General features: G+C 33.9%; 1 protein-coding gene across 1 annotated transcript; it reads left to right on the top strand.

Moving 5' to 3' along the window:
* The first annotated feature begins 9599 nt into the window (after positions 1 to 9599).
* Positions 9600 to 13031, top strand: LOC105785570 (purple acid phosphatase 8). Its single transcript, XM_012611680.2, has 6 exons — positions 9600 to 9928; positions 11692 to 11848; positions 11929 to 12042; positions 12133 to 12260; positions 12343 to 12539; positions 12618 to 13031. The coding sequence occupies exons 1-6, from the start codon at positions 9653 to 9655 to the stop codon at positions 12829 to 12831; spliced, it is 1086 nt and encodes a 361-aa protein (XP_012467134.1). The 5' UTR covers positions 9600 to 9652; the 3' UTR covers positions 12832 to 13031.
* Positions 13032 to 14102: the final 1071 nt, after the last annotated feature.

Genomic DNA, 14102 nt, shown 5'->3' with positions numbered 1-14102 from the left:
AGCTTAAGAAGCTCAATGTGAGTCCTATCACAAGTAAACCAGTGCAAAATAGTAATCAAGCATACAACAAATAGTTTTTAGAACAATCACAATCGTATATCAAAGCATAAACCGACAGTTATTTTGAGCATGCATGTAAATGTCAATGCAAAATCCTACCCATACTTCGCTACACTTCATAGCAAGAGTTTCCCAAAACTCTTCCAACCAATACACTCTAGTTTGTGGATGAACCACCAATACTTGCAAATAAACTATTAGTACTAAAAATTGTGGATGAACCACCAGTATTTTCAAATAAAAATATTTGTAAATAAATTGCCACTTGTTGTGGATGCACAGCTTATTTCCAGAAAAAAGCCATTAGTAATTTGTGGATGAACCACTAGTGTTCCAAATTATTAAGCTCTCAATACTTCCTCCTTACAATCATCCCACCCCATGCAGTGATGTATGATATGCTTGTAATAGTATCATGTAAAAACAATAGACATGTTTTATCATGTATTCAGTTCAATAGTAGCATTAGATATGCTTAACTTGTATTAGGTTCAACAATAATAGTAGGCATGTTGAATATGCAATTAGTAATACAGTGGTAAAAATAACAGTAACAGTTCATCAAAATTACAATGACAGTAAACATGTAATGTTCACATATCATCATTATTACAATAGCAATTCAATCAACTCACAGATTCTAGCATGTTCCTAATATTAGGGACTTAAATGAGTGAATAAAATCTTTAAAAATAATTCGGGGACTATACATGGACTAAACTAAACAGTTTACAAAATTCTAGGCAAAACTGTAAAATAGGGGTCACACAGCCATGTGGCCGGCCCATGTGAGGAGCTATAAACCGTGTGGAAGGGTTACACGACCATGTATTTAGGCCGTGTGGTAAACGTAAAAATTACCTTGCAAGAGAGACACGGTCGTGTGAGAGATTCTTGGTCGTGTGAAAATCAAAGGTACCCTAACATAACAGAAGCACATGGTTGTGTGGTGGCCGTGTGGTCCAAACGCCTGTATAGGAGACCATGTGACCATATTCTTACACACGGTTTGTCCCGAATCACTTTGTAAAGAACACACTTTTCACTGGGAGTTCAATCGATGTTCGTCATGCCCAATTCTAGTCTGATTCACCTAAATCTGATCCTTCAAATGACACTTACTCACGAATTAGCTGTTGATTTCAAGATTTGACAAGATTATCAAAAAAATTGTCAAGAATCGTAAAAGATTGAGCAATTGAATTGAAAGATTAATGTGGAACGATGCTATTTTTGAATTACGAGTTCGACTTATCGAAACGAATGCACTTACCAAACTTTGATAAAAATAAGGAGGCTATCAACGATGAATTCAATAACCTGTAGAAAAATGATTTAACGGGGATTGATTTGATACGGAAAAGAAAAATATTCAACAACAAAAAGATGTAAAATATAGTGCAAAGAAGAGAAAAGAAATAGAGAAGAAATAGAAAATATGAAGAGAAGTTTTACTAGGATTTGAAAAGAGGCAAACCTAGTCCAATTGGGAAAAAAATAGTTAAATAGTTAGGGTTTGAAACTCTGGGGCGACAAGGGTAAATAACCCAAAATTTTGGGCCGAAATAAAAAGGAAATAGAAGGGAAGAGAGTGGCTCAAACCTAGGATCATTTAAAAATAAAGCTAACTCTTAACCATTAAAGTTGAAGCCTATTTCTTATTTAGTTTTAACTCCCAATTGTATATATTTTAGTTGTGACTTTTATCCTAATAAAAGGAAAAGAAATTGAAGAAAGAAAGTTCGAACTTAAGACCTCTAAAATAAGGGAGTAAGACTTAACCATCAAGTCTATTAACTTTTCTTATTTATTCATTACAATTGACTTTCTATATTTTAGGGCGTGACATCATCTCTCAATATCTCTCTTTCTATCTTTATCTTTTCTACAAAAAATTTGTACAAAATTTTAAAATAAATTTTATTTAAAAATTTCCCATTAAAACAAACCCTAGTTTCCTTTTTTTTTCTTTTAAAATGAACGAACCTCTATTTCAATATTAAAATAAATTCTCATCTTCTTTTCCATTAAAACAAACTCTAATGTTCAACATTAAGAATTCAAAATAATAAAGAAAAAAGGACAGAAAAGAGAACCCCAATTTTCTCTATTTTTACGGATTTTTTATTTCACACATGGCTAAGAAGATGAAGACAAAAAAAAAAGTGAATAAAGAAGGGAGGGGAGAAAAGAGAGACGAATTTTTAATTTAATTTAATTTTAAATGTATTTATTTAATTAAAAATATCATGTGGTTTAGAGGTATATTTTAATGAATTGGTAGTTAATAGTTAAAGTAGTAACTACTTCAACAAAATATAATTGAAGTACCTATGAGAATAGGGGGCATGTTTTCATACTATCATGTATGTCAACCAAATACTGAGATTAGCATGGAGCCTTTATTACAGAACTTTTCTACTCTCTGTTTTAGGTATCAATCGTTAAGCATTTGGACTGACATGAATTGTTTACTACCATACCATCAAATCCTTGACCAATAACTTCATAATTTCTGCCAATTACGTGGATATCTTGACATAAATGGGGTCTAAAGTTTTACCACCGTTTGGTTCACGTCAGAAGCCTCGATAGCTCACTTCATGATAATCATGCTCTAAAGTTCATCCAACATGGCCCTTCTATAATGCTCTTTTCTTTTATGAGGGTTTTGCAGAACTGGAAATTTCCTAATTAAAAATCTGCATTCTGCAATACAAGCTTCCAAAAACTTGCAGAACTAAATTCCAAAGTGGGAATCATCATCATCCCCTAAAGGGCATATGCATATGATAAAAGCCAACTAGCCCCGCCTTATTTGGATAAAATTATTTGGAATAGGGATGGGCAATCTGCAAATTGCTCCATATTATATAATATCATATGTAGTGTTGAATAATAATTGCAGTAGTTGATGAGTAGCCTCGTATCATTGCTCAATATTTTAGTACTTAGTGGGATAATTTGTGGGGAGGTTGGGGGGAAATCGGAGCTCCTCAAGATTTGGATAAGTGGTGAAAGAGATGAGAACTGTGTGTTTCATGCCCATTGCACAAGATTTTTCAAAGGAAGTCTCCAATGGAAATGGATAGGATAATAATGTGCTCTGCAACCTCTTATTATTAGTATTATATAGTCTTTTTCCATCCATGTGATCTTCATTCATCATGTCCTTTTCGCTTTTTTGCATTGAATTGAATTATCAAACAACAACAGAAAACAGTACCTCATATTCTTGCATTATGCTACCCCCAAGAATTTCCCAACTCTGGTATATAAGTTAAAGGTTACATGTTGATGTTGATATGTGAAATTAACAAGAAAGGGGAGAAAACAAGTTGAATCTCTGCCGCAGTTGTGAGCAAGTGGCAATTTGTTGTTTAATGTATAAACATTTTTTTTGGTTATTTTTTGCGATTTACTAGAATTTTGGCTCATAACGTATAACTTCTCTTTGAAAATTTACATTTTCGTCTTTATATCATATTAATTTAATTTGGGAATTCAATTATAATATTTTTAGTTTTATAATTTGATTATCAATTTTATTAGGTTAAAATTTCAAACCAACCAATCAAAAGAAGTAAGTTTTTGAAGTATAATACAATTACAAGCATCAAAATATTACAAACGAACTATCTGAATAATCATATTGCAGAATCAAACCATCTAGGCTAAAGTCAACAAACAGAGTAGACTAATTAAATTAAAACCCACCTATGACAATTGCACTTGAAGACCTACAAATATAATTGCACATAAAAAGTTTGAGTCCTAACTACTCAAGATCCAAGGCCTCGTCTTCGTCAATTAAGCCAAGGTCTCGTTAGCTAAGCTATAACATTGATAATGATAAATCAATTTTATATTAGATTAAAGTAGAAGAAATAAATATTATGTTATAATTAAACCAAAACTTTAGATGATTACTCTTAGTTAGAAATAACAAATAGGATGCAATAGATTTATAAGTTTTATTTGTAACGTATACAAAAGTTCCATTAATTAGTATAAAGTGCAAAGGAGAAATGAAAACTAAAATAGTTTTAAATATATTATTTAACAATAAAATAAAACTTTCTCTTCATATAAATTTATAACAATAAATCTATAATATTTTAGAAAGGAAAAAAACCCAAACACCACTATTCAATTCTTTTATCTCTTTCCGTTCTTTATTTTCAAATTAATTATGTCTTCACTTTGAATCTTTGAAATTTAACTTTTAGTTTAATTTTAATAATTTAGACTTTATAATTCAATTGATAAGGACTTTTGTTGATTTTAAATCAAAAGATTTTATTTAAAAATTAAAATTCAATGGATACCACGTTTTCTCAATCAATTTTTAATTTTAAATCTAGATAAATAAAATTTTGAAATTAAACACAAGTAGATAGATTGAAATCCAAAATTTCAAAAAGAACAGGAATTGAAAAATAATTAAACCATTTCTTTCTCTCCTTCCCCTCTCACCCAAACGAAGACAAAGAAATAGGAAAATTCGTGGAAATTCCCAACAGATGGTCTCCTTCAAAAATGTTAGTTGATGGTTTGTTACTTGCAACTTCATAGGACCACAAATCAAAATGCATGAAATTGATAGAAGACATAGTTATCAACATAAATATGTAAACGACAAATTTGTTTCCCCAGCAGTAAAGAGTTAGGATGATCCTTGTATGGGCATCAATAATATCATCTACTGATTATAACATATAATGGCACAAACTATCATTACCTGGTTGGTTGACGCTTGGTAGAATTATATATTATTCAATTTTGATACATTATATTATATTGATAAGAGAGACCTATTTATATCGATGTGACATTTAATTGGTTTAACAATTCAAGCGTTATATTTTAATTATTACTTTTATATAACAATATCTCAACCATTAAATATATATTAATATAAACAATATTTTAAATCGATACGATAGAAGTACTGAATTAATTAAAAATTATGAATATGCTTGGAAGTGAATTTCTCCATATCTTTATATTGCATTATTTTATTATTTTAATTTATTTTGTGCAAGTTAACTCTGTTGTTTTGAAAACCATCAAGCCTGGTATTTTCTTTTCAGATTAAAACAATAAAAGAGGAAGTTAATCAAGAATTTTTTTTCTTTTCTGGAAGTGGAATAAAAAGAAACATGTTTTTGCCCTGTGCTTTATTTCTTTTCAAAACTTTATTTGAAATGATCTAGCTTGAAAGGGAATATATATATATAACTAAATACTTCTGATGGTAACAATATACCTATACTTCATGTAAAGATTGTAATAAAGTAGTAAATTATTAGATTTTTTTATTTTAATAAAGTAATAAATATTAGATTGAGAGTGTTTCTATTTTTATATAAAATTTTAAAAATATATATTTATGATAAGATTTGAATCCTATTTATCATAACATAAAATTTTTAAATTTACCGTTTCAACTAAAGTAGTATTTGACTTTCATGTTATTTTTAATAAACATATTACGTGGACGTACCATAATCTGATATTTATATAATTAGTTTGTATATTTTATTCCGATAATAATTCAATTAAATATATAATATTGTAATCACTCAAACAAAATCTTGTTTAAAGTCAAATCCATTACATACCTTCACTAACTTGGGATGATAATAAAATAGGGATTGAAATTTTGAACCCAAAAAAAGCATCAACATATTTGCCAATGCCACCAGCCATATGCTTCTTGTTGCTGTGATTGCATAGAGGTAGTAGGGAAAACGAGGTCATAATTCATGAGAGACAACAATAATTCAACGTATCGTATTCCTTGATGTTTTACCAACTAACTAATTGTCAAACCTACCAAACATACGGGGTAAAGCTAGAAGGTAATTTACTATTGGATTTAACTTTTAGATTTTTTTTGAATTTTAAAATTTTAATTATGTAAATTTATTATTTTTCACAAAATTCCAGGCAATTTAATCAATAAATTTAAGGATGAAAGGGGAAAAATACCAAAAAAAATCCCCTTTTTTTAAAATTTATCGAAATGGACCCGGTATTTTATTATTTACTGGAATGTGTCATTTTCCCTGAAAACGCGTCCCCGTCAACGCGATGTCAGGGGACGTGTCAACAAAACGCGTCCCTAGGGGCGCGCTTTGCTTACGTGGACACAAAGCGCGCTTACGAGGACGCGCTTTTCTGCCATGTAGGCAAAGCGCGCCCCCAGGGACGGGTTTTGTTGCCACGTAGCGCGCCCCTGGGGACGCGTTTTTGTTGTTTCTCCACCGTTAGGTTTTGAGTTTTTAGGGTTAGGGTTTAAGGTTTAAGGGTTTTAAGGTTTTAGAGAAAAAATTAAACAAATAAGGGATTAGGGTTTAGGGTTTATGGTTTAGGATGCTTTATCAGAAGAATTTCTGAAATCGCACCCACGTGGACGCGTTTTTGCTACAGTTGGTCCTGAAAAAATAATTTCGAGTTGACGTTTTTGAGAAAATAGTATAAAAAAAACGCTTCAAGCAGGATGCTTTATCAGAAGAATTTCTAAAATCCCGCCCACGTGGACGCGCTTTTGCTACAGTTGGTCTTGAAAAAATAATTTCGAGTTGACGTTTCTGAGCGAACAGTATAAAAAACGCTTCAAGCAGGATGCTTTATTAGAAGAATTTCTGAAATTGCGCCCACGTGGACGCGCTTTTGCTACAATAGGTCCTAAAAAATAATTTCGAGTTGACGTTTCTGAGCAAATAGTATAAAAAACGCTTCAAGTAGGATGCTTTATCAGAAGAATTTATGAAATCGCGCCCTCGTGGATGCTCTTTTGCTATAGTAGCATGTTTGGGGTGAGGCTATAAATGAGCCAAAAAATGTTCTCAGATTGCATAAGTTACAGAGCAAAAAAATTTAGAGAGGCTAAGAAGGTTAGAAGTTAAATATGAGTGAACGTATTAGTGCTGTTATTTACTATGATGGTAAGGTTTGCCACACCGAGAACGGTGTTGTTTTTTTTCGAAAATACGGTGCAACTGGTTTTTAACCAGAACATAGATTTGACAAAACTTCGTAAAAGAATTAGGCGTAAAATTTTCAGAACGACGCCAATGAAAGTTCTGTCTATTACGTATCAATTTTGTTCTTCTGTTGATCCGGTGACATATGACTCGTTCGACATAAAAGGTGCTTGTAGCTTGGAGGCAATGGTGCAGACTCATCTTGCTAGTGGAGCACATTATATTGAGTTATATGTACAATTTACATCGCCAAATGATGTACTTGCGATCGGTGTTCGAGATGTATACACGACCCCTGGCTGATACTCGGTTAACGGGTTACAAAACATGGAACAACCCATGTTTGGTAGCGGTGTGGAATGCACATCCCCTGTAAGACACTTTGTCGGTGGATGGGACATATACGTTGGTGGCTCGATGTCTGATGCTGGAAATACGTACTGGGGAACAGCATCAAGTTCTGGTGGTTGGCAATTTACATCCAATTGGGGACGTTATGAAATGCCCAGAAGAAGGAATGATGTACTCCCTACGACGTCCACCGGTGAGGGGACCTCGTACTTTGCAGATGATGGTGGGTTAGAAGATGACTCCGATGTGGATCCACCTCGAGAGCCCGAGCCCTATGGTGTAGAAGTTGGCTTATTTTCTGAACCGGAGCCTATTCCAACAGAACCTGAAGATGCTGAAAGGAGTTCAGATGAAGAAGAAAATCCACGATTCAGAGCATACTAACCTCCAACCCACATGCATAATGTCGATCTATCTGCAGATGATGCGTTGGAGTTTCCAGATCTACCACACTGGTTGCGTGATCGTACAAGTTCGGGGCTAGATTTACGTGAATTTGAAGTTGGTAATCAGTTTTCCAACAAGGATAGTTTTATTGGTGCTTTGAAACAACATAGCATCAAAAACGGCGTTAACTACCACCTTGTTATGAGTGAGAATGTATATGGGTGGTCCACTCGAGGACGTAGAAATGGAAAGCGAAACCATGCCCATAACTGCAGTAGTGACAGGCAACCTCTGATTTTCGCTTTACTCGGTCGCGTCGCCCCGCACATCTCCCGATATAATATTGCCAAGACGGCAGACCCCCAACTCAATTCACCAGCTGCTCTAAAATCAACGAGTTTCAGCAGCCATCTTAGATGTACGAGGTTCCGTGACAAGTCCGGCATCAGATAACCTCCAATTATCTGAAGAATGTATGCCCGAGTATATCGAATTCTTTCTACTTCAGTTGAATCATCATCCGGATCCAGGAATGTGTCTCGTAGCCAGCCCATCTCGATCCGACCTCCGTTAAATTTCTCTGGAATAGCGCCCAAAAGCTCGTAGCACACCGCTCCCCAATCGCCAGATTGAACAGACCCAGTGATTGGGTACCCGTCCACCGGCAATCCCAATTGCAGATTTACATTTTCCAAAGTGATAGTGCACTCTACACATGGAAGATGGAATGTGTGCGTCTCGAGTCTCCACCTCTCGATCAACGCATTGATAAGTTTCGGGTCCAACTTGCATCCCCGGCCTACCGTCGCCACGTGCCAAAAACCCACTTCCCGCAGGTAATTCTCTACCAACGGTGATGGAGGACCATGCATATTCCGGATATAGCATTCCAATATCCGATCTACAGACTTTTATAACAAATAATAAATTAATAATTATCTAAAAATGCATAAATAAAAAAATCTTAAGTAATATTTAAAAAATAAATTTAACACTTACCATTTTAATTTGTTCGACGGATATGTGTTGGTTATTAAGACGAATCAATTCTCCAGCCATTGCTAAATTCGTACAAATTTTTACGATTTAAAAAAAATTTAAAAAATTAATTTTTTTAAAATAATTAAAAATAGGGATTTGAGAGAAATTTGGAAGGAAATTGAGAGCAAATTGAGAGGAAATTGAGAGGAAATTGAGAAAATAATTGAGAGAGTATTAGTTTGTGAAAAAAAATGAAAGGGTGGGGGGTTTTATAGGTTTTTTTTTACCGTTGGGGGGGCAATGGTCAAAAAAATGGCTGTTGCACTGTTCATGCGCGGGGAAAACGCGTCCCCAGGGGCGTGCTACGTGGCAACAAAACGCGTCCCCGAGGGCGCGCTTTGCCTACGTGGCAACAAAGCCCGTTCTCGTAAGCGCGCTTTGTGTCCACGTATGCAAAGCGCGCCTCCAGGACGCGTTTTGCTGACACGTCCCCTAACATCGCGCTGACGGGGATGCGTTTTCGGGGAAAAGGACCAATTCCGATAAATAATAAAATACCGGGCCGATTTCGATAAATTTTTAAAAAAAAAGGGACTTTTTTTTGGTATTTTGCCCGGATGAAATAGAGAACACACAACAGCTAATAGCAGATTTGAGGTAAAGTTAAGAGTGGGATGAAGGCAGAGCTAACTTAATTGGTGGATTTAAGACCAGCTTGGGCCATAAGGTTTGGTGGGTTTTTGGTTCTTTCTTATTAATGTATGCTTTCCTTCAGTCAATCTTATAGCCTTACGTCATTCTAAGGAATTTTCGTGGGACTTCAAAATGATTTTTAAATCCTACCCTCGTAGAAACATATTATATGCTCCAACTGGTTATAAATGGCGTGGATAGCAGGGCTCTTCATTTCATTTTCTACCTTGCCTTGCCTCCCTACTCTCACCTCATTTCACATAAATATGGTTGTTCCAACCAAAAAAGCTATGAACCAAAGGCTTGCGTCGTGGACGTTGGTTGTTGGGTTGTTTGTAGTATCGTGTGTGGCAGAGCTTGAGCGGTTTGAACACGCAGGCAAACCAGATGGGTCTCTGAGCTTCTTGGTGGTCGGAGATTGGGGAAGGAGAGGACACTATAACCAATCTCAAGTTGCTTTTCAGGTCTTTTGCTTTTCTACTTTCTTAAAAGTTGTCATTGAATGTTCGATGAAAACGCAAGTAACGTTCTCCTCTTTCTTTCTGGTTGTTATTAAGAAGAAAATCATTTTGGTCCGAAGCTTTTTTGGAATTCCATCATCACTTGTCTTAAAATTTTATATCCAACAAAACTATCTAGTAAAGCCCAATAGAATAAAATGAAGATGCCAGTGAACATATTGTTTTTACAGTCTAATCATTTTAAAAACTTTTGGAATGGTATAATTCCAAATAAAATCCCAGATTCTTTTTTACAGTTTAATATTCCTCAAGTGAGAATAGTGAGAGAAATGGACAAAGTTAGCCAGTTTCGTAAGTCTCTCACACGTTGATTGGGTTTCATATAGTTTGGACTAGAAAATTCCTGTTTCAGTTTTGGCCGTTTCCAACCAATCACATCTCTATAGTCTATACCTATCCAAAATCACAATCCTAACTATTCACGTTATTAATAGATAATTGGCACCAAAAAAATTAAAAAGGTGCTAAATAGATTCCTATATCCCATTTAGACCTGTACATGGGCTAGGTCGGGCCCGGAAAAAATTTTGACCCGACTCTTAGGCCCGGGCCCGGCCCGGCCTGAAATATGGGCTTGAAATTTTGCCCAGGCCCGGCCCGGGAAAAAATAATAAACCCGAGCCGGCCCGGCCCGGCCCGATTTTTAATAAACACAAAAAAAAATTTTAAAAATAAAAAAATTTTTTTTAAAGTATTTTAAAATTAAAAAATATATATTTATTATATTCGGGCCGGGCCAGGTCCAGGCCAAAAAAGTTGAGCCCGAGCCAGGCCCATTTTTTAAACGGGCCTCGTTTTTTTACCCAAGCTCATATTTTGGGCCTATATTTTTACCCGAACCCTCCCATATTTTGGGCGGACCGTCGGGCCGGGCCGGGCCGCCCGGCCCATGGACAGGTCTAATCCCATTTCCCTTGTAAAAATATTTTCACCCAACAATTTTTCTTTACATTATTTTACGTTTTGTACCTCCCATATTATACATAAATTGGATCACTTTAGCCTCTGTAATTTTTTCCGTTTATGTTTACTTTGTTACACCATTCACAATTTCTATTAAGAAAAGTACCTAAGCCAATCAAACCTAAAGTGCAAAAACCTTACAAATAAAATTTTAAAACTTTCTAAAACCACCTAAAACTCTAAACAAACCTACATTTTTTTAAACAATATTTTTCAATTAAAAATGCATTTTAGATTTAACCTTAGACTTGCATTTTCCAGGTTGAATCTTGATGTGTATTTTAAAAATAATTTTATATATTTATATATTTCCAAAAGATAGATGTTCAATTTTACTTTTGTTTTGGAATTTTAGGTTTTTAGATTATTTTTTAAAATTTATGAAATTTATTTTTATAATTTTAAAATTAATTAATGAATCTTTAGTTTTAGGATTTTTAAGCTTTTTTTTTGTCTTTTGGATTTTATGATTTTTTTTGAATTTATGATATTATTTTGAAGTGGTATCATTTCATTGGTTTACTTAGTGCTTTTTTAAATAGTAACGGATAAATGGAAAGAAAGTATAGGGGCTAAAATGACAAAAAGTTTCTTAAGTACCAATTTGATAATTTTGTATAGTATAAGAACCAAAATAAGTAGTAAACCATTATTATAAATTACTCGAAGCAATTTTATTTTTTATATAAAAAAACTATAAGATATATCGATAAAACATCGATTTTTTTAATTTAATGGCTCAGATGGGGAAAATTGGAGAGCAATTAGATATCGACTTCATAATCTCAACCGGCGATAATTTTTACGACAATGGTTTGACCGGCGTTGACGATCCATTGTTCCATCAATCCTTCACTGATATTTATACAGCTCCCAGCTTGCAAAAACAATGGTACAATGGTACGAATCTTCAACCTCATGCAATCGATTTTAAATACTAATTCTAAAATGGGAATTTAATTTATTTATTTTGGTGCCAGTGTTGGGTAATCATGATTACAGGGGCAACGCTGAGGCTCAATTAAGTCCCATCCTCACAAAGATGGATAACAGATGGCTTTGTTTGAGATATTTTGTCCTCAATGCTGGACCTGGTAATTAACCCAAATATCTTATTTTATTAACCTTTTTTTTTCTTTTTACCATATTTTAATTTTCTTTTTGGCTCTCATTATTGTTGGCAGAAATAGCAGAATTTTTCTTTGTGGACACTACTCCATTCGTAACCAAATACTTCACTGACCCGGAAGATCATGTTTATGACTGGAAAGCCATATTACCCAGAGAGAAATACCTTAACAATCTTTTGATGGTACTTTTTCTTTTAAATTCTCGTATTCGAATATGTATCGGATTCAAATGTTATAAATGTGAGTGGCAATATTGATGTATAGGAAGTGGAATCGGCATTAGGAGAATCCAGGGCAAAGTGGAAGATAGTAGTAGGTCACCATGCAATCAAGAGTGCAGGACACCATGGGAACGCTAAGGAGCTCAACATTCATCTCCTTCCACTTCTTCAGACATACGACGTTGATCTTTATATTAATGGGCATGACCATTGCTTACAGCACATAAGCAGCAGTGACAGGTATATCTTTTTATATCTTAAAATTTGGAAAAAGGGTAGTGACTAAAATGGTTGATTATGGTCCCCAAAACAATGTAGTGGAACCCAATTCATGACAAGTGGAGGGGGATCAAAGGCATGGAGGGGAGACGTGAGTTGGTGGAATCCACAAGAACTGAAATTTTATCATGATGGACAAGGTTTCATGTCAGTGGAAATGACTCCCACTGAAGTTAGCATTAAATTCTATGACGTTTTTGGTAATGTTTTGCACAATTGGAGCAGTTCCAAGCAACTTTCTTTTGCTATCTAAGCCAACGTTTTAAGCCTTTAAAACACCTTCCATTGCCTGACCAAGGAGCTGCAATATCAGAAGCAGGGGAAATGAATAGGAGACGAACTCTGTTAATATGTTTTCTTTGGTACAAGAAATTTAGATTTGGAAGTATAAGCGTATGTTATTTTTAAAATTATATGCAAGAATCAAGTAAGCTAAACTTTTATTGTGTTGAATTAGGTTGTCCAAGTGTTTGATTATTTGTGTGAATAGCAAGTATACTCATGCTCACCTAAGTATAGGGCTGGGTTGCAAAAAATAATTAACTCATTTATAATAGCCAGATTCGTAAGCAAAAGAATTTCTTCACGACACGCCTAGTTGGCTCTTTCTTTTTTCACAAAAATAGCTTTTTATAATCACAAAACCCAAATTAAAGAAATTCCAATATGATGATTAGTGAAGTCCACATGTCAAAGCAATTTAATAACTCAATGTCCCTATAAATTAGTGAAGAGAAGAAAAGAAAAAGTAGTGAAAACGAGTGGATTTTCTTATTAATGCAGACGAAATTAACCACAAGGGGGGATTTACCAGTTTTTGTGAATGTAAGCCCACTTCAAGCTTATTTATTTCTTGACAATTACGTAATCTAAAAATAAAATGAAAATTAAATAATGTGGACGCACTTGGTTATCACCAATAATATCACAAGCATGAATGATTCATGAAGGAATTAGTCAGCAACCCACTAATTAATTTCTTGATATACGTATGATGATGATGAAACAGATTGATGGTTCAATTATTAATATTTGCTGGTTGTTGGGTTGATTATTGGATGCTGCATTTGACGAATATGCTTCCAAAAGGTTTAATTCCAGGCATATGCGAATAAGCTCTGGAATATACTCTCCCAAATATCCTACGTCAAACCACTTTAATCACAATATATATGTAGCTTTGTGCTTTAGTATAATTATTTAACAAATTTATACGCATTTAATTAATTTTTAACTAGTTTTTATCACATATTTTACTATTTTTATTTTTAATAAAATATTTTAATTTTGTTTAATTAATGTGAATAACTATTATTGAAAGATAAATAAAATATTTTAAAATTGTATTTTTATGATCTTTAAAGTTTGACCGTATTTTTACTTTTCAATTTTTATTGAAAAATCGATATCAATAAACTAGTTATATTAAAATGCATTAAATAGTGTTGTAGGTGATAAATAATGAAAGTTCTACATTTGCAAGCAAATTCTAGTAATGTTCGCATCGCTTCTGTACTGATAATG

The sequence above is a fragment of the Gossypium raimondii genome, chromosome 1, assembly GCF_025698545.1.
Source record: "Gossypium raimondii isolate GPD5lz chromosome 1, ASM2569854v1, whole genome shotgun sequence".
Lineage (NCBI taxonomy): Eukaryota > Viridiplantae > Streptophyta > Magnoliopsida > Malvales > Malvaceae > Gossypium > Gossypium raimondii.
Note: the sequence above shows the minus strand (reverse complement) of the source record. Positions and strands in the feature narration are given on the sequence as shown.